General features: G+C 44.6%; 1 protein-coding gene across 6 annotated transcripts in view; it reads right to left on the reverse strand.

Annotated features, from left to right (window-relative positions):
* The window catches only part of PAK3 (p21 (RAC1) activated kinase 3), a 293,331-nt gene that overhangs the window by 12,776 nt on the left and 255,561 nt on the right, over nucleotides 1-24,994 (reverse strand). For all 6 annotated transcript variants that reach the window (XM_068251115.1, XM_068251116.1, XM_068251117.1 and 3 more), the window contains 5 exons: nucleotides 22,945-23,119; nucleotides 21,305-21,368; nucleotides 15,845-15,893; nucleotides 13,973-14,085; nucleotides 10,031-10,148 (listed from right to left, as the gene is read on the reverse strand). In XM_068251115.1, coding sequence (XP_068107216.1) covers nucleotides 10,031-10,148; nucleotides 13,973-14,085; nucleotides 15,845-15,893; nucleotides 21,305-21,368; nucleotides 22,945-23,119 — 519 coding nt within the window. The remainder of the gene's footprint in view (nucleotides 1-10,030; nucleotides 10,149-13,972; nucleotides 14,086-15,844; nucleotides 15,894-21,304; nucleotides 21,369-22,944; nucleotides 23,120-24,994) is intronic.

Raw genomic sequence — 24,994 nt, forward strand, 5'->3', positions numbered from 1 at the left:
TGAGTAGTCTGGAAACCAAATGTCTCAAAATGACTGTTCAGGGGTATAAGCATCTGCAAATTTTGATGACAGGTGGTCTATGAGGGGGCGAATTTTGTGGAACCGGTCATAAGCAGGGTGGCCTTTTAGATGACAGGTTGTATTGGGCCTGATCTGATGGATAGGAGTGCTAGGGGGGTGACAGGAGGTGATTGATGGGTGTCTCAGGGGGTGGTTAGAGGGGAAAATAGATGCAATCAATGCACTGGGGAGGTGATCGGAAGGGGGTCTGAGGGGGATCTGAGGGATTGGCCGAGTGATCAGGAGCCCACACGGGGCAAATTGGGGCCTGATCTGATGGGTAGGTGTGCTAGGGGGTGACAGGAGGTGATTGATGGGTGTCTCAAGGTGTGATTAGAGGGGGGAATAGATGCAAGCAATGCACTGGCGAGGTGATCAGGGCTGGGGTCTGAGGGCATTCTGAGGGTGTGGGCGGGTGATTGAGTGCCCTAGGGGCAGATAGGGGTCTAATCTGATAGGTAGCAGTGACAGGGGGTGATTGATGGGTAATTAGTGGGTGTTTAGGGTAGAGAATAGATGTAAACACTGCGCTTGGGTGGTGATCTGATGTCGGATCTGCGGGCGATCTATTGGTGTGGGTGGGTGATCAGTTTGCCCGCAAGGGGCAGGTTAGGGGCTGATTGATGGGTGGCAGTGACAGCGGGTGATTGATGGGTGGCAGTGACAGGGGGTGATTGATGGGTGGCAGTGACAGGGGGTGATTGATAGGTGATTGACAGGTAATCAGTGGGTTATTACAGGGGAGAACAGATGTAAATATTGCACTGGCGAATTGATAAGGGGGGGGTCTGAGGGCAATCTGAGCGTGTAGGCGGGCGATTGGGTGCCCGCAAGGGGCAGATTAGGGTCTGATCTGATGGGTAACAGTGACAGGTGGTGATAGGTGGTGATAGGGGGTGATTGATGGGTAATTAGTGGGTGTTTAGAGGAGAGAATAAATGTAAACAATGGATTTGGGAGGTGATCTGATGTCGGATCTGCGGGCGATCTATTGGTGTGGGTGGGTGATCAGATTGCCCGCAAGGGGCAGGTTAGGGGCTGATTGTTGGGTGGCAGTGACAGGGGGTGATTGATGGGTGATAGGTGATTGGCAGGTGATTGACAGGTGATCAGTGGGTTATTACAGGGAAGGACAGATGTAATTAATGCACTGGCGAATTGATAAGGGGGGGGTCTGAGGGCAATCTGAGCGTGTGGGCGGGTGATTGGGTGCCCGCAAGGGGCAGATTAGGGTCTGATCTGATAGGTAACAGTGACAGGTGGTGATAGGGGGTGATTGATGGGTGATTGATGGGTAATTAGTGGGTGTTTAGAGAAGATAACAGATGTAAACAATACATTTGGGAGGTAATCTGACGGCGGGTTTGCGGGCGATCTAATGGTGTGGGTGGGTGATCAGATTGCCCGCAAGGGGCAGGTTAGGGGCTGATTGATGGGTGGCAGTGACAGGGGGTGACAGGGGGTGATTGATGGGTGATAGGTGATTGGCAGGTGATTGACAGGTGATCAGTGGGTTATTACAGGGAAGAACAGATGTAATTAATGCACTGGTGAATTGATAAGGGGGGGTCAGAGGGCAATCTGAGCGTGTGGGCGGGTGATTGGGTGCCGGCAAAGGGGCAGACTAGGGTCTGATCTGATAGGTAAAAGTGACAGGTGGTGATAGGGGGTGATTGATGGGTGATTGATGGGTAATTAGTGGGTGTTTAGAGGAGAGAATAGATGTAAACAATGGATTTGGGAGGTGATCTGATGTCGGATCTGCGGGCGATCTATTGGTGTGGGGGGGTGATCAGATTGCCCGCAAGGGGCAGGTTAGGGGCTGGCTGATGGGTGGCAGTGACAGGGGGTGATTGACGGGTGATTGATGGGTGATTGACAGGTGATTGACAGGTGATTGACAGGTGATCAGGGGGATAGATGCATACAGTAAACAGGGGGGGTGGTCTGGGGGGGGGGTCTGGGGAGAATCTGAGGGGTGGGGGGTGATCAGGAGGGGGCAGGGAGCAGGGTGGGGGATAAAAAAAAAAATAGCGTTGACAGATAGTGACAGGGAGTGATTGATGGGTGATTAGGGGGGTGATTGGGTGCAAACAGGGGTCTGGGGGGTGGGCAGGTAGGGGTCTGATGGGTGCTGTGGGCGATCTGGGGCAGGGGGGGGGGTAAAATCAGTGTGCTTGGTGCAGACTAGGGTGGCTGCAGCCTGCCCTGGTGGTCCCTCGGACACTGGGACCACCAGGGCAGGAGGCAGCCTGTATAATACACTTTGTAAACATTACAAAGTGTATTATACACTTTGTATGCGGCGATCGCGGGGTTAACATCCCGCCGGCGCTTCCGTATGGCCGGCGGGATGTTGCGGCGGGTGAGCGGCGCCAGGCGGAGGCGGAGGATCGCGTCACTGATGACGCGATCGCTCCGCCCATGCCCCTACAAGGACCGCCGCCAATTGTCAATACGGCGGTCCTTGCGGGGTGCACTTCCCGGCCGCCAATTGTCAATACGGCGGTCGGGAAGTGGTTAAAGGGGTACTTTCGCGAAAAAAGTAGGCAGTTAAAAAATGTGACAGATGACAGGTTTTGGGCCAGTAAAGGGGGATTTTCAGGGCTTTCTTTGTTTTCAACAGCATTTCCTGAACAACAGTTTAACTGCCAAAATAGCAAGATACCAGCCGTCCTCCCTAATCACTTGCACACTATTATGTCAGTTAAATTTTGCAACTGTTGTTCAGGAAATGCTGTTGAAAACAAAGAAAGCCCTGAGAATCCCCCTTAAAAAGATGGACTGGCCCAAAACCTGTCATCTGCCACATTTTTTAACTGCCTACTTTTTTCGCGAAGGAACTCCTTTAAAGGAACACCGTCGTGAAAATCTTAAAATGTAAAATCTTAAAATGTAAAATATATACAGATGAAAAGTATGTTTCTTCCAGAGTAAAATGAGCAATAAATTATTGTTCTCCTATGTTGCTGTCACTTACCGTAGGTGGTAGAAAACCAACAGGTTTTGAACTAGTCCATCTCCTCATGGGGGGCTCTCAGGGTTTTCTTTATTTTCAAAGGCACTTAGTGAATAGCAGTTGCTCCATCCAACTGGCAAATAAAGTGTACAGTGAGCAGGGAGGCTGGCCAGCTTCTTTATATAAATCTTTTTCAGGGAGTGTCTTTATAAAGAATAAAGGTCATGCTGAGAATCCCCTAAGGATTAGCTAATGGACTTGCCCAAACCCTGTCAGTAATGTTAGATTTCTACCACCTACTGTAAGCGACAGCAACATAGGAGAAAAGTAATTTATGGCTCATTTTACTCAGGAACAAACGTACATCTTATTTATATGTGTTAGTTATATTTTAAATATTAAGATTTTCACGATAGTGGTCCTATAAGCTGACCATAGAAACCTTACAAGCAGTGTTTTTGGATGGACTGGTCTAGCATCTTAGCATCTAGCAAACTATCCTTTCTGCAGGGTTAAGGTGGCCTGAGACTTGATCTTACATGTTCGGTAGACCTGCCATTGAGCAGTTGGGACCACTGACATTTAATGCCTGGTACACACCATGCAATTTCCCGTCAGATAGATGGGTTAAATAGACCATTTCTGGCATGTCCAATCTGATTTACGATCGTTTTTCTGATGGATTTGGATAGAAGTGATCAGAAAATCTGTCAGAAACTATCTATTGACCCATCTATCTGATGGTAAATGGCATGGTGTGTACAAGGCTTTACACATTTGTTAGCAAAAATGCTGCTCAGTGGCATTGTTCTAGCACCCCCCTCCTCCAGGATAGTATGCAGAATTGCTGCAGTGAAAAAGCAAGGTCCAGTTAGGATAAACTGGTGTCACCAGAGATGCAAACTGGGGTCCTTATTTTCACATAAATAAATTAATCCAGCTATATTAGCAAAAAGTTAGGTGTCACTTGTAGTGCGGTAAGCATTGTCTTTTAACACAGATTGGTTTGGCCAAACAACTTGTTTAGGTTACTAAAGCAACATGTCTTGGACTACCCAAACACAGAGTTTAAACTATGTATAATCGTTCTTTTCCTGTACAGATAACCTAGTATTAAAGCTGTCCCTCTGTGTCTGCTGTGCCACCCTTTCTATTTTCCTTTACTTCCTTGGCTGACTCACTGCACCTTACTGCCTGTCTATCTTATCTTCCCTGCCTCACTCCCTACCTTTCTACTGTCCTTCTCTGTGTCTGTATATCTTATTGTCCCTGCCTGACTCCCTGAAGGGCCCCGCCTGTCAACTGTGCTTCTGTGTCTGTCTATCTTACCATCCCTGCCTATGTGATGTGCTTCTGTGTCTATCTTATGGTCCCTGCCTGTCTGCGGTGCTTCTGTGTCTATGTTATCTTCACTGCCTGACTCCCTGCAGCCCCCTGCCTGTCTGCTGTGCTTCTGTGCCTCTCTATCTTATCTTCCCTGCATGTCTCCGAGCACCACCTTACCTGTCTGCTGTGCTTCTGTGTCTATCTTATCTTCCCTGGCTGTCTCCCTGCACTTTTCTGCCTGTCTGCTGTGCTTCTGTGTCTGTCTATCTTATATTCCCTGCCTGTCTCCCAGCACCTCCTTACCTGTCTGCTGTGCTTAATGTCTGTCTATCTTATTTTCACTGCATGTCTTCCTGCCTGTCTGCTGTGCTTCTGTGTCTATCTTATCTTTCCTGCCCACCTCCCTGTCTGCTGTGCATCTCTGTGCATCTACCTTAGCTTCCTTGCCAATCTCTCTGCACTTAACATGATGTCTGCTGTGTGTCTCTATTTGTCTACCTTCACCTTCCTGTCTCCCTGCACCTCACTGCCTTTCCACCCTCCATAAAAATATTATTTTATGCTTGCTAAGCTGAACATAGATTTTTCCATAGAGATCTCTAACAGCATAGTTGTGCAGTACTAGTGAATGCCAAGAGAATTTTAATTTAATTTTCAACACCGACTCTAAAAATAAGCAAATACTTTTTCAAGCAGACATTCCTTGCATGAGAGTAGGTGCAATATTGCTAATTAACAGAGAATCGCTCTAACTTCAGCATCCGCACACTCTAAATCTCTTCATGTGCCAAGTTACCAGGGTTTCCTTCTATATGCTGGTTATATTAAAGTGTGCAATGTATAATAAAAGTACCAAGTCCCCCTCCCCCCCCAAAAAATAAATAAAAATAAAATAATAATAATGAAGTAATCCGCATGAACTCAGATTAAGCAGGCGCTGTATCAATGTCGCAACACAAGATTATACAACACTTGACAATATGAAAACCATTTTTAGATTTTTATTTTTTTTAAACGTAACCAGAGTTATGTTAGCTGCGTATTTATGTCTCATAAGTCCCACAAAACATTATTCGATTTCATTTTGGGGAGGGGAGGGGGGTGATTTAACCTTGGAGACCAGAGCAAACCTGAAATTTTACTGCTGTCCTATTGCTAATGCAACAACAACTTTATCACTACTTATGACACCTAAAGCATTGTGTAAGGAATATTGTCAAGTGGGGATCGGCACCTGATCATACGGGCAACATTGCAGGGTCGAGGCTGTACAGACGCGTCGCTAGCCTGTAGACTAGAAAAGTGTTCTGTGCCTGTGTGAGGGGGAAGGGTGGAGCAGTGTGATGCGGGAGTGACGTCATGTAGCTGGCAGGGTTAGTGGGAAGAATAATGTTCTAGGCCATAGCAATCTGCTACGCACTATTGGCAACCTTGGTCAAGCTTCAACTAACAAGTGTACAGAGCAGCCCCAGGTAAGTAAATCTTTTTTTTTTTGTATCTTGATTGATTTTTCCTTAAACAGTGCCATTGAAAGGAAATCTGGACTTACCTGAGGCTTCCTCCAGCAATCCCTCCAACCCCCCCAAGTGTGGCCCACAAGGTCCCCCGCCGTCCATGGTCCCGCTGGTGGCTCCGGTAATCCAGCATTTGCGCCCCCGGTGCGTCATCACGCTGAACGCCATAGGTGTCCTTTGCAGTTCTCTAAAGACTGAATCATGCATGTGAAAGGCGGTTATGGCAACCAGGGGTGCTCTACCAGAGCTGCCAGCGGGACCACGGAAGGGACCAAGAGGACGCCCCCGGGGACCTCGTGGGCTGGTGGAAGCCCCTGGTAAGTCCAGTTTTCCTTTTTATGGCACTGCTCAGGGTCCCTGTAAGCTTTTGGAGCAAAGCAGACTCTTTTTTTAACAGTATCGTTTTTTTTAAGAATTGCTTTATTTTCTAAATAAAAAACATAAAAAAATTAACAATCTCAATTTTCGCCTATTAAAGATTTCAAATCAACAGCTACTTTGATGTAAACCTGCAAATTGTACTCCTTTTCCTGTTTATTACAACACTTAACTTATGTTGCTGGCAAAATGTGCGGTGACAATATCTGATTTTGAAATAAAGATGTATTTTCTTCTGCCTTGTGTACTTATGTTAAAAATTACATTAAAAAAAAAATTAAAAAAGGGTTACTTGGCTATTTGCTTCTAGTATGTGTGCAACTGAGAAGTGATCTCTAGATAGATTTACGGTAATATATAAATACAGCCGCTATGCAATAAAATGCAATGGCAGCTTTCAGAGCAGATAAACTGTACATTGGGACCTTGTAACTTGTAAACAGAAAATATAACTTGAACAAAAACAAATATGGTAACTGTATGGGCAAGAAAACGTCCAACTTTAAATGTGCCCTAACCCCCCATACTTCCACTTCCTTTCCCCTGCACAGATGGCAGCAGAAGTGATGCTGAGTATCTCTTCGCCTCTCTCTGTAACAACAATGTGCATGCAACTGCTGCTTACTGGTGCTGTCCATTTCCTGCCTCTTTGCAAGCCCCATGCAACCGTGTCTCCCTAGTCCTGACCTGATGATGTGAGGAAACAGTACATGACTGCAGGAGTTTGGAAAAGAGGCAAAAAGCCTTTGCAGTCAAGCAAAAGCATTAACAGGACGTTGAAGTCTGGGCCCTTTTCCACTACGGCTATTGCGATGGCTGAATCGCAAAACCGCAAACCGCTAGTGATTTTTCAAATCGCTACAGTTTGCTTTTAACATAAGAATCACGGTAGGTCATTTCCACTACCGCGATTAGTTTTTGACCTGATTGCGAGGCGGAGCGATTATTGCCGCGATTTTGCTATGCAGTGCATAGCATAGCAAAATCGTGATCGCAAACGTCGGGAAATCGCCGGTAATTTTTTACCTTTTGCTATTCAGCAATCGCTAGCATTCAGCGTGAACACTAGTGATTGCTAGTGGAAAAGGGCCCTTAATAAAAAATAAATTGCAGCAATGTTCCTACTGTGAGTCTTTGGGCTCCCTGCACACTGCAAATCTGTTTTGCGATTCCGATTCCGTTTCCAGTTTGCAATTCCGATTTTCCCTGAATACAATCAACAGAAAAACGGAGGAAAAAATGCAGCATGCAGTAACGATTAAAAATCGGAATCGGAATGCAGGGAGCCTTAACCTCCCTGCCGGTTATCCCGAGCTCAGCTCGGGGTAACCTGCCGCGGAGGATTCCTCAGGCCCTGCTGGGCCGATTTGCATAATTTTTTTTTGTTACACGCAGCTAGCACTTTGCTAGCTGCGTGTAACTTACGATCGCCGCCGCTCCGCGCCGATTCGCCGCAACCCGCCGCATCAGAGGGTGCCCCCCCCGAGACCCGTGCGCTGCCTGGCCAATCAGTGCCAGGCAGCGTCGAGGGGTGGTTCGGGACTCCCTCTGACGTCACGACGTCGGTGACGTCATCGCTCCCGTCGCCATGGCGACGGGGGAAGCCCTCCTGGAAATCCCGTTCAGAACGGGATTTCCGGATGGGTATATGCGCCGGCGGCGATCGGCGCATTCGGGGGGACGTCGCAGGGAGGGGGGAAGCATGTAGCTAGCGCTAGGCTAGCTACATGCTAAAAAAAAAAAAATAATGCCAAAAAACACCCTCCCTGCCGTGCGCAGCAATTTTTTATAACGGCAGGGAGGTTAAAGAGACTCTGAAGTCTCCTAAAAATGAGGTTTTTACTTTAAAAACTTCTTTAACATAATTGCCCCTCCTAAAACTCAGCATCCCTGCCGCTGAAAACTCGTGGTCGTGGATTTTGCTGCCCTAAGGAGGCAGAGCTTTGGGCTGTAGCTCTGCCTCCATGCGCATCAATCAGCGCTGATCGCCGCCTCTCCCCCGCCCCTCTCAGTGAAAGAAGCCTGAGAGGGGCGGGGAGAGGCAGCGATCCATGTTGATGGAGGCGTGTAGAGGCAGAGCTGCTGCCAAAAGCTCTGCCTCTATGCGGAAGGAGCCCCGCGATGTGCCCCAGGGAGTTTGGGGTAATTTATGGAATTTTCAGCAGCGGGGATGCGACATTTTAGGAGGGGCAATTATGTTAAAGAGGTTTTTAAAGTGAACACCTCATTTTTTTGAGACTTCAGAGACTTTAACTGACTCAATCTTAGGCCATATAGTAAGTGACTATTGAGGGATCAAAATATTCTCTTCATGTGGATAGTGTAATAGCTAAGGGCTCTGTCTCTAACACTGGTGACCTGGGTTTGAATCTAGGCTCTTCCTGTTCAGTAAGCCAGCATCTATTCAGTAAGGAGACCTTGAGCTAGACTCCATAACACTGCTACTGCCTACTAAGCATGCCCTAGTGACTGCAGTTCTGCCACTGCCAGGGGAAAAGCACAATAATAATATAATTTGTCTTGTCTTCATTGAAAACAGAAGCTGGTGGCAGGGTTAACCAAAGCAAGAAATTGGATTCTGCACGCATTTACAGACTAGTTGTCGGTTCCCAATGCACAGACTACAGGACTGAGCTTGCTGGGGGAAAATAAAAGGAAAGGGGAGTTCTAATGCAAATGAGAGCTGGACCAAGCCTAGTCTCTCCATGCAATGAACAAAGTGCCAGAAAACACAGAAGCCCAGCATCCAGAGATAAATAGGCTGCTGTTCATTGATTATTTGCGCTACCCTTTGGCAGGTGGTAGTGGGAAGAGGTTTTCCATCCATAACTCAGCCCGCAGCGTTAGTGAAGACAGAACAACAAATTAAAAATCACTCCTATCGTAATGCACCTCCTGCACCTGCCAATCACTAAGACAGGAGGTACACATTTTCTTATGAAAAAATCATGTACTTTACTTTTTGTTAAACTTTCATAGTTATCCTTTGGCGGCTGGAGAGTGTAATGGTCTGGTCTCCTCTGACACAGGAGACCAGGGATTGATTCTCGGCTCTGCCTGTTCAGTAAGCCAGCACCTATTCAGTAGTACCTTGGGCAAGACTCCCTAATGCTGCAACAGTCTATAGAGCGCGTCCTAGTGGCTGCAGCTCTGGCGCTTTGAGTCCGCCAGGAGAAAAGCGCAATATAAATGTTCTGTGTCTTAATCTATTAGTGTAACAGCTCCTGGAACTGTTTTCAGTGTGTTGGCTGGCGTTCTGTATTAAAGGTGGCAAAGCTATTATGCGAAAAAGGTGCAAAGTGACACTAGCAATAAGTCTATTAAAACTTTGGAAATACAAAGCAGTGCTACGTTTCCAGTGTTGAACATAAGCGAAGAGTTAAATGCAGACTGGCGGCAGTGGATCATATATATTACCTGCTCTTGGCAGTGGGACAGGTCCTCCTCACTCCTCTGCAGTTCAGTGAAACTGCGCACCTGGCATGTGCACCCCCCTCCCCCCAAGCCACATGCTGATTGGCAGCCAGGCTTGCGGCTACACTGAACTGAAAGGAGAAGAACCAGTCCTGGTGATGTATATGATGATCTGCTGGTGTCGCTCTGCATCTAACTCTTCATTTACTCACAGCAATAGGCCCCCTGGCTCCTAAGTAAAGGGGGCTGCTAAAAAAATGGGCGCGAGTGGGCCAGCCCCCATATCTTGCTGGGGGGCCCGGTAGACTGAAGTTACGCCCTTGATTTCTGTGTATATTTCAAAACCTATATACTCATCTTCTTTAAATTAGAAACTCACCTCTCGACATACAGCTGCGATTTGTCCTTCATCCATGCAGGTTTCTGTTACGACATCAGTGAGAGAACCGCCAGCCAGGTACTCCATCACTACCCAGAGTTCATCCCCCACCAGATAACTATAGAGCACAACACAATCGTTACTGACAATTATAACACTCAAAAAAAAAAAAACCTGTCACAGAACTTACACTGATAGTCATTTTAAAAGGTTATTAGTCACAAGAGTGAGTGGAAATACACTACCCAACCCCTTCAATCAGCAAACGGACTCATAAGTATGCAAGCCCATGCTAGCTATTAACACTCCATGGTGATGTGTTAATTGGAACAGGCCAAGGAGCACGCCACTTTTTTTTACATTTCAGTTCCTGGGAGTTGTTGTACTCTGCTGCTAAATGCATCCTAACTAATGAAACTAATGAAATAATAATAATCCTGAAATTTTACCGTAACAATCTCTTTTGAGCTCTTTCACATTAGTTCCCGAGCAGCGACTAATAAGCATGTTCCTACTTTTCATATTACTTGTTTTATTTAATAACCCTTTAGCAGCCTATTTATTTAGAAGTTTGCAAGTGATCCAGGCCAATTTATTTTAGCACATTTTTTTTTAATTTCTTTGTTACATTTTATTTCTTCTTTTTACCAGTGGTTCTGCTGTGATGTGTATTTATGGCCACTTGTCACTAGGGGGCAGTGTGAGACAATAACAGAGGACTTCTGCTTTCAGTTTCTATATTTTCTTCTAGTAGAGAGAGATCGAAGCACTCCAAGAATTTACAGCACAAGTTCTGCCAACCGAGGTCAAAAGCAGTGCATGTATTTCAAACAAGATAACGCGATTGAAGATGCTAATGGGTTAATAAGCATGAAATTGCACATTCAGCAGCCATGAAGTGAAGCCAAGCATGTGTTGCATAAAAATATACTCCTACACATTAGTTAATGCAACTAACTTTTCAATAACCATTTCTCTTGTTTATAATTGGACCGGAGATGTAGATGCTGCAGCATATATACCAGGAGAGAAATTGCATAAGACTGCGCCATCTGCTGCAAATATTTACAAATATACTTTATTCCATAAAGTGTTCAATACATAATAAAACAATTTCAAACCAGATGAATGAGACGCCTTCCATGATAATTAGGCAAATAAAGCATTTCATCCCTCAGGCGGGTTCTTATAGAGCCCACCCTGTGCCAAACCCAGGCTCAAAAGACAATGTGCTGGGTTGTAATAGTAAAGTGTAACCAGTCCTATAATTCATATGTAGTGATACATAAAATAAATAATTAATGAAATACCATGGAAAATGAGCAAGCAAACACAATGCAAGGCGCTAAAGAACTATTCAATGGAGCAGCGCATTAGCTAACTAGAAGGAGCAATGGTAAAGTGCTAAGAAAAGTGCAAGTATACTACAGCCAGCAGGCTACAGTATCATTGAGTAGTTGGAGTGTTACAAATACAATTGATAACAGTGCTTAGTATTAAACCTTCTGGCAACGAATCATGCATAAAATAACATAAAAATGGACTGACAACACCACAGTTCTTGGGCGGTTCGCTCCATTCAGATATGTGCTATATCTTCAGAATTAAATGCAAATTGATAGTGGTAGCGCTCAATATCAGTCCAAAAGTGTTTAACATCAGACTCTATGAGGTCATCACTGGGCTTGAACTTGCTGCTCCTGTAGTGCTGTTGCTGCATGATGATTGCTGCAAGCCTCATAGAGCCTGATGTTAAACACTTTTGGACTGACATTGAGCACTACCGCTCTCGATTTGCATTTAGTTGGAGTGCTAGCTGATAATTTAGGAAGGATGTCCGAAGGAGTTGCCTCTAATGCCCCACATGTATCGCAGCTATCACCTCCTGTAAGTACCTTTATTTTGAGGAAAACGTGGCGGTCATAAGATCACCGCTAAGTTCCTAAGTTATCTAAGGGAGGAAGTGTGGCCAAGCAGCTGCTCATAACCTCTCCCAATCAGAACAGAAGGGATGCATTGTGGCCTTTCTACTCAACTCTCCTCCCATACAGGTCAGTAGAAGGGAGTGGCACAGGGTGGTGGGAAGAGTTTGGACAGGAGGCTTTCCATAGTCTGTTAAGGAGATTCTAGTCATCACTGAAACTGTAGAACTACACATTGCAGCAGTGGTCATATAGCAACAAATGTATTCATATGGTCTCTTGTATGCTTACACATTTCTGGCTAATCTATTGAGAAAAAAATCATTACATTTAGAACACTTACAATTAATGCAACTTTTAGCTGAGCAACAATAAGTTTAGTGAGTATGCTCATGGCATACTTATTTGCCACGAGCCAGGCAGCTGGCCATTAAGGAAATCTGGAGGACCTTACAATGCTTGTGACTGATAACTTTTGAATTATTATAAAAAAATGTAAAAGGTAGTCTCGGTACCCTAAATGACAGCTTATGCTTTTCTTTTACATATAGCACTTGTGCAGTATTTCTAATTTATGGCAAGGGTTACAAAATAAAATAAAAAGTGTTCTGACATATTTTCCTGCTACTTAAAGGGATACTGTAGGGGGTCGGGAGAAAATGAGTTGAACTTACCCGGGGCTTCTAATGGTCCCCCGCAGACATCCTGTGCCTGCGCAGCCACTCCCCAATACTCCGGCCCCGCCTCCGGTTCACCTCTGGAATTTCAGACTTTAAAGTCTGAAAACCACTGCGCCTGCGTTGCCGTGTCCTCGCTCCTGCTGATGTCACCAGGAGCGTACTGAGCAGGCAAAGACCATACTGGGCCTGCGCAGTACGCTCCTGGTGACATCAGCGGGAGTGAGGACACGGTATCGCAGGCGCAGTGGTTTTCAGACTTTAAAGTCTGAAATTCCAGAGGTGAACCGGAGCATCGGTGAGTGGCTGCGCAGGCACAGGATGTCTGCGGGGGACCATTAGAAGCCCCGGGTAAGTTCAACTCATTTTCCAACGACCCCCCTACAGTATCCCTTTAAGTGGTGCACCTGCCCCCAGTGAATAGATTTCCTACCGCCTAGACAGCATACATACCCTCATAGTACATCCCCTACCAGCTAGGTGGCACAGATAACTTAAGAATACGTCTTGTACCAACTTGTGCTAAGTAGGAGGCAAACATACCCTCAGGGTGCATCCCTTACTAACTAGGTGGCACACATACAGTAAACTTTCTATCAACTAAGTGGCACACATACCCTCATTGCACATCCCCTATCAGCTAGGCGGCACACATACCCTCATTGTATAGCCCCTACCAGCTAAGTGGCACACATACCCTTGTTGTACATTCCCTACCACCTAGGCGGCACACATACCCTCATTGTACATCCCCTACCAGCTAAGCAGCACGCATACCCCCATTGTACATTCCCTACCAGCTAGGCGGCACACATTCTATCAATGTACATCTGGTACCAACTAGGGGACACACATACCGTCAAGGAACATCCCTTGCCAGCTAGGTAGCACTTAGAAATGCTCTGTTTGCTTTAACATTCCTTTGGCTGTCACAAGGAGGATACATGGGAATGTGCAAGCAGACACGGCCAATACTGGCATGGTGGAAACACAGAAGTGACAGGAAAAATGCAAGGTTTCACCCAGTGGCTGTTTTTTCTTGTAAAGTACCAATAGACATAAGCTTATCTCCAAATGTGAATGAAAATGCTTAGAGTGGACGACAGTCATCAAAAACTGTTAGTCTGATAAGACAAGACTGCACAACATCTGCTGGTCTTCAGAAATGATTGCTGTCGCTATAAAACTATAGGTATACATTGGATATATGCCCCTAAGAACAAAAAAGCAACTACTTTTAGCCAGTCTGAATCCTCCAACATGTCTGTGTTAGTCCATGTCTCCTTACAATGTCATGCAAATCCTACAGAGCACTGCCAATCCCATGGAGTAATGCTACTCACCTATCTAAATAATTCACAATGTTAGGATTTTTATTTTCCCTCATGACCAAGATCTCATTAATAATTAATTCTTTCTTGGGTTGTTGTTGCAGGTTCATTTGCTTTATCGCTACCTGTGAAGAGAGAATAACACAAAATACATTACAGTGCATCTACAAAAAAACACAGTCAAAGAATACAAATGCAAAGAAATCGAGTAGAATAAATTGCAAATATGGAGCACATGTCCAGGTCAATGATTCTGATTGGTAAATCTGCTTCATTTCTGCACTGGTATTGCACCAGTTGAAACTGTCCTTGCGTTGGTTTTGATAAATCTGCCCTACTTGTGTTGACTAAGTGGTCAAGTAAGTAGGTCCTTTCACCAAGATTTAACAATGGCCACAATTCACTAAGCTTACCTCCTGTCTTTATTAACAATGTTGAGCTGTTTTTAATGTCATCACCATGGTGATAAATCATTTCATATTCACTAAGCAATTTACCTTATACAATCCTTACATTAAGTATTATGTCCTTAAGTTAAGGATTGATTGCTAAAGTTAAGGATCCAATCCATAAATTAACCTCACAGAGAAGCGATGATAAGCTGACCACCCCTCTGATCAATATGGCAATAGAGATAGCAAGGAAAGCAAGTAGATAATAGTTTTGAGGTCCACAGTCAATAATACAGTGTTTATAAAAAGTAACTTTTCACTAGTCAGTGTGTAGTAAACAAATATTTCAAAATTGGTAAAAATCAATGTCAACTTGATATACAGTGATTGGCCAGAGGCATGTTTTGCGGTCTATACAAGAGCTATTCAGAGGCAAACAATTAAGAGTTCAAAGTTTGTGACATGAGGCAGTCAAAAACATCATCAGAAAGTGTAGAGTATGGATAAATTCCTCTCCCATGCATCAGATATCCATTTAGTCAAGTCAAATCCTTTGGACAGTTGCCCAGCATAATCACTGGATTGGCAAATGTATGTAATGTAGCTAGGTTGCAAATATCAATCACAGGCAAGATGACCAGTGTATATGATTAGCCAGGGTGAAGTAAAACGAATGGAGACCTTCTGATATGCATAGCATAGCTGCAATGAGCAGGTGTTCATTACAGCTAAGCTATGCATATCACAGTCTCCATTTATCAATATTCACTGATGTACTTGTTGATGTTTGCAATAGCTTCCTGCACCAGCAGGGATGCGTAAAAACGTACGCATGGCGGCCGGCCGACTCCCAGTCGGCAAAAACGAAACTAGCTGGCAGCGGGGGACCAGAGGAGCCATGAGTGACTACGAGGGCACAGGATGGCTGCAAGGGGCTGGTAGATGCCCCAGGTAAGTAAAACTCATTTTTTTTTTTTTACAGTTAAGGTTCCCTTTAACTCATGTCTATTAATTTTATTGATAAAACATGTAAATTGTCAGAAGGCAGGGTCCCTTTGTACAAAGAGCACATTGTCACCGTTATGTTACCATATATGCAGCTAGAAGTGCAATAGAGAAAGTTGCTTCCATACAGTAAACACTGACATTTAAGCTAACCATACACGATGCAATTTGACTGTACAATCTTTGTTTAATCACACCAACATCTATGGACTAGGACTTCCCAACCCTATCCTCAAGTACCACAAACAGTGCATGTTTTGTGGAAATCCACAGAGGTACATAATCAGCTCTGCTGAGACTTCAATTACCTCCCCTGTGGATGTTTGTGGTTTCCTACAAAATAAGTACTTTTGGTGGTGCTTGAGAACAGGGTTGGGAAGCCCTGGACTAGAAGACCAATAGACTGGATGTAATTTGGATATCCCATCTAAGGTGATAGGGAAGGCAAACTTAAAAATAACTACAGCATCATTTACATCCATCCTACCTCTTGACCAGTAGCAATGTCTATAGCTGTGTACACTGTACCAGATGCTCTGCAAAAAAAGAAAAAACAAGAGGTGATCCAACAGTTACAAAAGACGAAATAAGGACCGATGTAAATAATATTTATAACACTATATGAAATTGATTCTAGTTGTGTGATAACAAAGAGTCAAATAACAGAAATGACTTAGTTTGATATCATTTAATCGTTTAACGCCATTGCCACTGTAAGGTAAATGGATTGTTTTTAAATATGTACGGTATTCATATATCACAGCAGCACTTCACATGTATGCAGTACTTTGTTTTTACAAATGAATGACACAACGACAACTCCCAACACTAGTTACAAGGTCAAAATGTATTTGGGTGTGGGAGAGATACACATAATGGGTCCGTTCCAATTACCTTTTCTCCTAAGTTTTCTCCTAAGTGAATTTTCACATTTTACCAATAACATGCCCTTTCAGCCACCAGCAAGCAAGAAAATACTTAGAATAATTTTGGCAGTACTTTTTCACCTACATTAGGTACTTTTTCAATTGCAGAGTACTGACTAGTTATTGGAAACAAACTGAACATTATCTTCTAGGAGAAAACTTAGGAGAAAGAGTGAATTGGATTGGGCCCTTTGCTCAGGGCTTCATGTGATGTTTCAGGTATGTCTTTGTCGAGGTCCTAACAGAAAACACAAGTCATGAAAATTAGTAATGAATACGATATTCAGTAAACTGGTCACATTGAAGTACATATCTTCTTATAATGTGTATTTCCTTCACCAGCTGAAGCATCTCTATCTATGTCCACTAGGAGGCAGGCTACAACCACCAGTATCTCAGTCTCAGTCTATGGACTGGGAGTTGGGCAATTTATTTTATAGAAGCTTCAGACTCATATTTTGACTCAATACAGCTTCACTTTAAAGATAAACTGTAGTGAAAATAACATAATAAATACAACTAATATTTTTTTGTTTACACTATTCATTTATAAATTATTTAGTAAGTGTTTGCCCATGTAAAATCTTTCCTCACCCTGATTAACATTCTGAAGTTTATCACAGGTGGCAATATCTTTAGTCCTGCTAGGTGATGTCTGCAGAATAATTGTTTATAGAGTTCTAAAGCCAGTAGAAAATATACCTGTCTCACAGAATGCTCTGGGGTGGTGGTGGATAAATCTGCATATCTAATCAGCCTAGTCTAAGCATCATTGGGAAGGTGTGGTTACATGCCAATATACAGCAATATATAGAAAATCAAGGTAAAAGTGCGCATCCTGAAAAAATTACTGCATTCTACTATACACTACAGTGCCTCTTTAAAAGATACCCGAACTGACATTTGACATGATGAGATAGACATATGTATGTACAGTGCCTAGCACACAAATAACTATGCTGTGTTCCTTTTTTTCTTTCTCTGCCTGAAAGAGTTAAATATCAGGTATGTAAGTGGCTGACTCAGTCCTGATTTTCCTGTTTTTATCTCTTTCTTGCTCTCAGAAGCCATTTTCTGCTAGGAAAGTGTTTTATTGCTGGAATTTCTTATCAGTGAGGGTCACACTGTAGTCACTTCCTGTCTGAGTCAGGACTGAGTCAGCCACTTACATACCTGATATTTACCGTATTTGGTGCCGTATAAGACGCACTTTTTCTCCCCACAAAGTGGGGAGAAAAAGTCCCTGCGTCTTATACGGCAAAGGCAGGGAATCCCCGACTTACGAACGCCCGCTGATACGAACCGCCGACCCGCCGCCATCGGGGATTCCCTGCCTTTGTCCCCGCTGTGCCTGGCTTCCCCCCTGATGCGTCTCCCCCTTGTGTCTCTGTGGCCCCCCAAGTGCAGCGGCAGCAGCAGCTTACCTCCTCCATCTTGCCCGCGCCGATTGAAGACATCCGGCTTCTCCGTGCGGCTTCCTCTAGTGTCGGGCATCTAATGACGCGTCATTGATGACGCGTCATTAGATGCCCGACACTAGAGGAAGCCGCACGGAGAAGCCGGATGTCTTCATTCGCCGCGGGCAAGATGGAGGAGGTAAGCTGCTGCTGCCGCTGCTTTGGGGGGCCACAGAGACACAAGGGGGAGGGAGGAGACGCGCAGGCAGGGACACGAGCCAGGCACAGCGGGGACACAGGGGGCTGCCAGGAGGACACAGGGGCTGCCAGGAGGACACTGGGGGCTGCCAGGAGGACACTGGGGGCTGCCAGGAGGACACTGGGGGCTGCTAGGAGGACACTGGGGACTGCCAGGAGGACACTGGGGACTGCCAGGAGGACACTGGGGGCTGCTAGGAGGACACTGGGGGCTGCTAGGAGGACACTGGGGGCTGCCAGGAGGACACTGGGGGCTGCCAGGAGGACACTGGGGGCTGCCAGGAGGACACTGGGGGACACTGGGGGCTGCCAGGAGGACACTGGGGGCTGCCAGGAGGACACTGGGGGACACTGGGGGCTGCCAGGAGGACACTGGAGGCTCCCACTGGGGGCTGCCAGGAGGACACAGGGGGCTGCCAAGAGGACAGAGGGGGCTGCCAGGAGGACACAGGGGGCTGCCAGGACAGGGGGCTGCCAGGACAGGGGGCTGACAGGAGGACATGGGGCTGCCAGGACAGGGGGCTGCCAGGAGGACACAGGGGGCTGCCAGGAGGACACAGGGGGCTGCCAGGAGGACACAGGGGGCTGACAGGAGGACACAGGGGGCTGACAGGAACACACAGGGGTCTAACAGGAGGACACAGGGGGGAGTCCAGGACATGGAAGGACAAGGGGGTCACACCAGAGGACACAGGGAGGAGACATGGGGCATACAGGGGGAGACATGGGGCATACAGGAGGACACATGGGGACACATGAGGAACATAGGAGGACACCATTTGGGGGAGGACATGTACAAGATGCTCCTGATATACAGACGCTCCAGACCAGGTTTCGATTATTTTTTTCCCTGATTTTTGCCCTCTAAACCTGGGTGCGTCTTATATGCCGGAGCGTCTTATACGGCGCGAAATACGGTAACTCTTTCAGGCAGAGAAAGAAAAAAAGGAACACGTCTATCTCATCATGTCACATGTCAGTTCGGGTATCCTTTAAATTACTCCTCCAAAAAAAAAGCAGCAGGGTGGCTAGAACCTGTGACAATAGGATGTTTACGCTGTAACAGTATTACTTAGTGTGACAAATGCATAGACAGATGGAATAATTGGCAGGTGTCTATAACCTGAAGGCAAGGTCTCAAGTTCCTTAAATATATGTATGTTTTTAATAACAAACCTCCTATTGTTTATGGTTGGAGTGTTCTTGAAGTAAGTAGACTGACTAGCGTGTTTAGACCTCCGCCAGCTTGTATCTCTCTCAGTTTATTGGAACCAACTCCATAAATACGTTTCTAGATCAACACTAAATATAAGTCTTGGCTGCCTCACAAAACCTCATTACCTGCTGTACCGTGCCAAGAAGCACTGCACAGGGAGCGGTATAATGAACAGTGTGTTTGCTGTCAGATGATGTAGCATTTAAGGCCAGCCAGTGTAGGGCAATGGCTGAAAGGGACACTATAATGGCCGAGGAACACTTAGTCATACATGAAGAAAAAGGATCACGTGATTATCATTGTAAGAATGACTCTGAAATCATATGATGCCTACAAATAACATCATGATGCACTTACTAGTCTAACCCAATTTATACACTTTATTTCAGCACCCCTTATCTTTGTGTTATACTAAGATAATAGGATAACAGAGGCGCCAATAGGATAAAAAACACTAAAAGAACTTAAAAACACATCTTGGTAATAGAGGAGGCAGTGGTGGACTCACCCCCTCCAAGCAGAACACACGACTGTGGATTTTCAGTCAAAACAATTTTATTGGATACTCCAAATAAAGTGCAACGCGTTTCACGGGATACAAACCCGCTTCATCAGGCAATAACAGATAGGAGTAAACAGCATCTGCCAGTATCATCAACACAGAGGCGCTCAGTGTTGATGATACTGGCAGATGCTGTTTACTCCTATTATTATTATATTTATTTGGAGTATCCAATAAAATTGTTTTGACTGAAAATCCACAGTCGTGTGTTCTGCTTGGAGGGGGTGAGTCCACCACTGCCTCCTCTATTACCAAGATGTGTTTTTAAGTTCTTTTAGTGTTTTTTATCCTATTGGCGCCTCTGTTATCCTATTATCTACATCAAGTCCACCCTTGGTGGAGGGTTGTACCCTTCCTTCTTCAACTACAGAGAGCGACTTTTTAATCCTGAGTGGGGTCAGGACAATCTCCCCACCTGCTTTGACAGTGGTTGCCTACTTGGTAACCCTGGTTTGTGAGTATTAAATTAATATTATTACTCTATCAATTATACCTTACCAGTACATACTACACTATATTGGGCTCTTGGTGTTCTCTCTTTTTCTCATCCTTTGTGTTATACTAAGCTGTTTTCAAGGTTTTGTCTTTAGATTTTTAAGTTTATTTTTACAATCCTTCAGTTTGAATAACCTATGTGCACTGAAATCTCTATGTAAGTTTCACCAAAATGTTATATTAAAAAGCAGGTTTGTAACCTCGTCTTTAAAGCATACTTCAGGCACGACATGTTGCTTTCTGCAGTGTGCATCATACAAGACAGGGGGCGCTTCTACAACAAAACTGCACACTAGAAGGGGACAATCGTTGTGCTCCACCAAGATGGACAGCTTCTCACCTCCACTACCAGCCTAACCTTTCTCCCCCTTCAAATACAAAAAAAAGCCTTTCTACACACAGCCAAGCGCTTTCTCTAGATTTGAGATGCACTATATTTTTCTAACAAGTCTGCTTTTGTTTTTTTAGTCTACCTAGTCGATTCTTACATTCATTTAGAAGCCTATGTAGGAATTGTAGTTAGTGTTAGTTTTCAAATTCAGCACCATGTGGTTCAGTACCCGAATACACACATTCCGCCCCATTTCAGTACTGAACAGCAGGATGGGGTGCATTTATTTTAACTTTGATACCAGCTTGGAAGAAGGCGGCTTGGAAGGAGGAAGTATCGGAATAAAATAAAACGCACCCCGTCCTGCTGTAACGTGCTGAAATGGTGCTGAATGCGTGTGTTCCGAACCATGTGATGCTGAATTCAAACACCAACATTAATTGCAGTATCATACATTAAATGGGAGGCTTTTACCAAATGGCAGTCTTAGTATGAAAAGTAAGAAAAATGCAAGATCGAAAACTGCACTACTTGTCATTTTAACTACCAAAAATAATACCCAATAATACACATGGACCAGTTTGGGCGAGACCATTATGACTTTTTTTTTTACATAAATAACGGAAAGTGCACTATAATGCACTTATATTTATTTTTTTATTTGCAAACACAAACTAGCTACTGATAAACTACATCTGAGACAAATGTATACATGGTCTAGCAGGTAATTAAAAAAAAATCAGGTAGAGTAGGCTTACTTACCCTTGTCCGATCTTTTCAAACCGCGTGTATTTCTTTTTAGGATCCCCAACACTTACAATGCTTCCTGTAGGGTTAATAACAAAATAAAGACATATCAATAGAAACTACATAAAGTACATCTGCAGAAAAAATAAACTGTATAAATCAGGAGTCAAATATTTATAAGGTTATCCACTGATATAAGACAAGAGTCAGAGGTCACATGCAAACTTGCACCAAATGTTAATTTAAGAAAAATCATGTGACTATCTGGTAGTGATTTTGACGACAGAGTAACATCATGTTGCCTTTATGGGTTTTATGTCTAAGGCAGCCAGCCATCATAAGCCTCTAAGGCAGCTGGTCACAGATTCATGTCTGATTGCCCTCTACCCTCTCCATTGAGCAAAACAAGCTGACCCTATAAAGTACATGATCAAAAGGGTTACTTACAGTGAAATCTGTTTGTCTAAATTTTCAGATGGAACTGAAAGTAAAGTGATCTTAATTTACTTATTGAACAATAATAGCTATCCATCACATCAACTCCTTGACTGCCAGTGATGAGACTGTTCTCGACAAGAAAGTGTCTGGCACTGGCAACCATCGCTGAGATCTATCAAATGGTCAATACAAGCTTATGGCAACATCCCAGCCTTCACAAGTTTGTTTTAAAATAATCTGCCACTTCTGACCACTATTTAGCGGTGATCAGGGCAGCTCTTTAATCGTTAGTTAAGAGGCTAGCACTCTTGCTTTGCAGCACTAGAGTACAGAATTTGTGAATTCTCTCCATGATTGCATGGGTTTCCTCTAGGCACTCTTTTCCCCACATCCCAATAACATAATGGTAGATCAATTGACTTGGCCCCAAACTTGCAGTAAACTGTTAATATCTCTAAAATAAAGAGGTGGTTTACCTCTCCACACAAAAATATTGTAAGAGAATATTTTATTGATCATACATTATTGAACTGTTTAGGTAACAGTTTAATCATGTATGATCAAGAAAAAATTATCTTCCAATAGTTTTACTGTGAATCTTCTGAAGAGGTAAGACACCTCTTTATTTTAGAGATATAGTTTTAGACATAGAAAGTAGAGAACATTGCACTGGGTGCCTCCCAATCAGCCTTGTTGTTACTTAGACACATCCTAAGGAGGTGTTAGTCTTTAATCAGGAAAGAGTTGAGGAGAGAACCGCCCAGTTCCCAAAGAATCTGGAGGACTGAGCGGGGACGGTTTTCTCCCTGCAGGCACATACGGTGGTTGCAGGTCTGCAACCCATCTTTGTTAGTATCCATTACCCACAATTCTGTTTGTTTATATATGACCTAACAATACTGCACCATTTGGCTCCTGGTTCACCCCATAGGCGCCAAGACTTTTTTTTTTTTTGAGGAATCAGAGTACTGTGAACTATAGACACATTGCAGTAGACTGTGATAGAGATGTTAGATTATGACTATTATATTGTCAGCTCCTCTGATGGACAGAAAATGACAAGTCAGTATACTCTAGAAAGAGCTGTATAAACTGTGAGTACTGTATTGCAGAGTAGTACAAATAATAAACTCTGTAAACCTGAACTAAAAGCATCTTGTGATCTTTACACGTGTGCTGTTAACAAAATGCATTGAAAGCAAGAAAAGGAAACATACTGAGTTTCTCCAGAATCTCTTCATCTGTCATCTTTGATTTTTTGCGTTGCCGGTCCGTGTTCCTGTACAAAGTGCTCGTGCTGGAGTTTTCCGGTTGAGTGGTCACTGGCGAAGTGGAGGCCTCTTTGACTGGTACAGGAACAGCCACAGGTTCAATGACGGACCGAGTATATATCTGTAAAACGATTGGTAAAGTGAAGAATATTAGGGAACAATATTTCTATAGAACAGTTCAGAAAAAAAAGCCAAATTAACAATGCCTGAAAATGACATAAAAGAAAAAAGTCTTGTGTACTGAAGAGCAATTATTTCCCTAAGAAGGTTCAAACCTCCAGCCAAAAACAACAGCTGGAATCTGAACATTCAAATCTGATTGGAGGGTTTTGGGAAGTAATGGCAATTATTTAGTACTAATTAGTGTTTAGTACAATTAGTATTACTGAAATGATTCACTGAGCCCAGTGTAATATTAGAAGCAGCATTAAAAAGAACCTTAAGTGTAATAAAAGTGGGCAGTATAACTCCTGCTGGCATCCTTGCTGTCGCCCTCTCATAAGACCTGACAGTACCCATGCGCAGAGGTCAGAATAGATGCCAGCAAGACAGAGGAGCATGCTTGCTGGATCTTTATTCTGGCGGAAGGGGGGGTAGTTACAGGAGCTTTGGGGGAGGAGCCATGCGGTAATTGTAATGTTGGGGGAGACCTAGCATTGGTCCAAAAAAGCTGCTGTTCCATCCAAATAACTCAACACACAGCCATTAACCCTCCTGGCGGTCTAAAAAATTCCGCCAGGAGGCAGCGCAGCAGTTTTTTTTTCTTTCTTATATCATGTAGCGAGCCCAGGGCTCGCTACATGATAGCCGCTGCTCAGCAGCATCCCCCCGCCCGCTTTGATCGCCTTCGGCGATCTCCGATCAGGAAATCCCGCCATGGTGACGGGGCGGGATGACGTCACCGACGTCGGGACGTAATTGGGAGTCCCGAACCACCCCTCAGCGCTGCCTGGCACTGATTGGCCAGGCAGCGCACGGGGTCTGGGGGGGGGGGGCGCGCGGCGCGACGGATAGCGGTGATCGAGCACGGGGCGGCAGCGATCGGTGTGCTGACGCAGCTAGCAAAGTGGTAGCTGCGTGCAGCAAAAAAAAAATTAAACAAATCGGCCCAGCAGGGCCGAAGAAAACCTCCTGCGCGGCTTACCCCGGGGTTACCGCCAAGGAGGTTAATGTCTACACAGCTGGCGACAAAAGTGAATACACCCCTGAGGGAAGTAATTCAATTAACTTTTTCTCCTTGAAGATACATTCTCATCTTCTATTTAAAATACATTTTCAGAACTCTGCAATTGAAAAAGTATCAAAAGTAGTTGAAAATTAACTTTTAAAATCATCCTGAATATTTTCTTGCTTGCTAGTGGCTTCGAGTGCAGTCATAATGTGTGAAAATATCAACTAGGATAAAAAGTGAATTGAATAAGAGTCGACACCCCATGACAGAGAACTCTCTGAGGATTAAAAGAAAAGAATTGTTGTACATAAAAGATGGCCAACGCTATAAAGAGATTGCCAACACACTGAAAATGACTTGCAGCACAGTGGCCAATACCATACAGCAGTTTAGCATGAAATATATTTGAACTCTGTGGAGCCACCTCCACCTGCTGGGCCCCCCAGGTCTCCCCTTCTATGTTCCCCCCAGGCCTGTGGTGAGTGTTGTAAGAGAGCTCACACTCATGTGTCTGCTAGCACACTCTTCCTGTGTCTTGTCTTTATCAGCGGCGGGACACCTCTACCCGGTGACCTGGTGGCACATGCATGACATTCTACATGCCATCAGGTCATGGGATACAGGTGCCTGGCGGCGATGGAAAGAAGGCATAGAACACAGGAGGAGGACGCTACCAGACAGGTGAGTGTGAGTTCCATTACAACACTAAAAACAGGCTGGGGGAACCCATTTCACATGGTGGGAGAACATCTGGGAGTTCGTCGGTCTCCTGGAAATCGAACACCACCACCACCACCACACGACCACCCGCTTTCGAGCGAGATC

This window comes from Hyperolius riggenbachi, chromosome 8, assembly GCF_040937935.1.
Source record: "Hyperolius riggenbachi isolate aHypRig1 chromosome 8, aHypRig1.pri, whole genome shotgun sequence".
NCBI lineage: Eukaryota > Metazoa > Chordata > Amphibia > Anura > Hyperoliidae > Hyperolius > Hyperolius riggenbachi.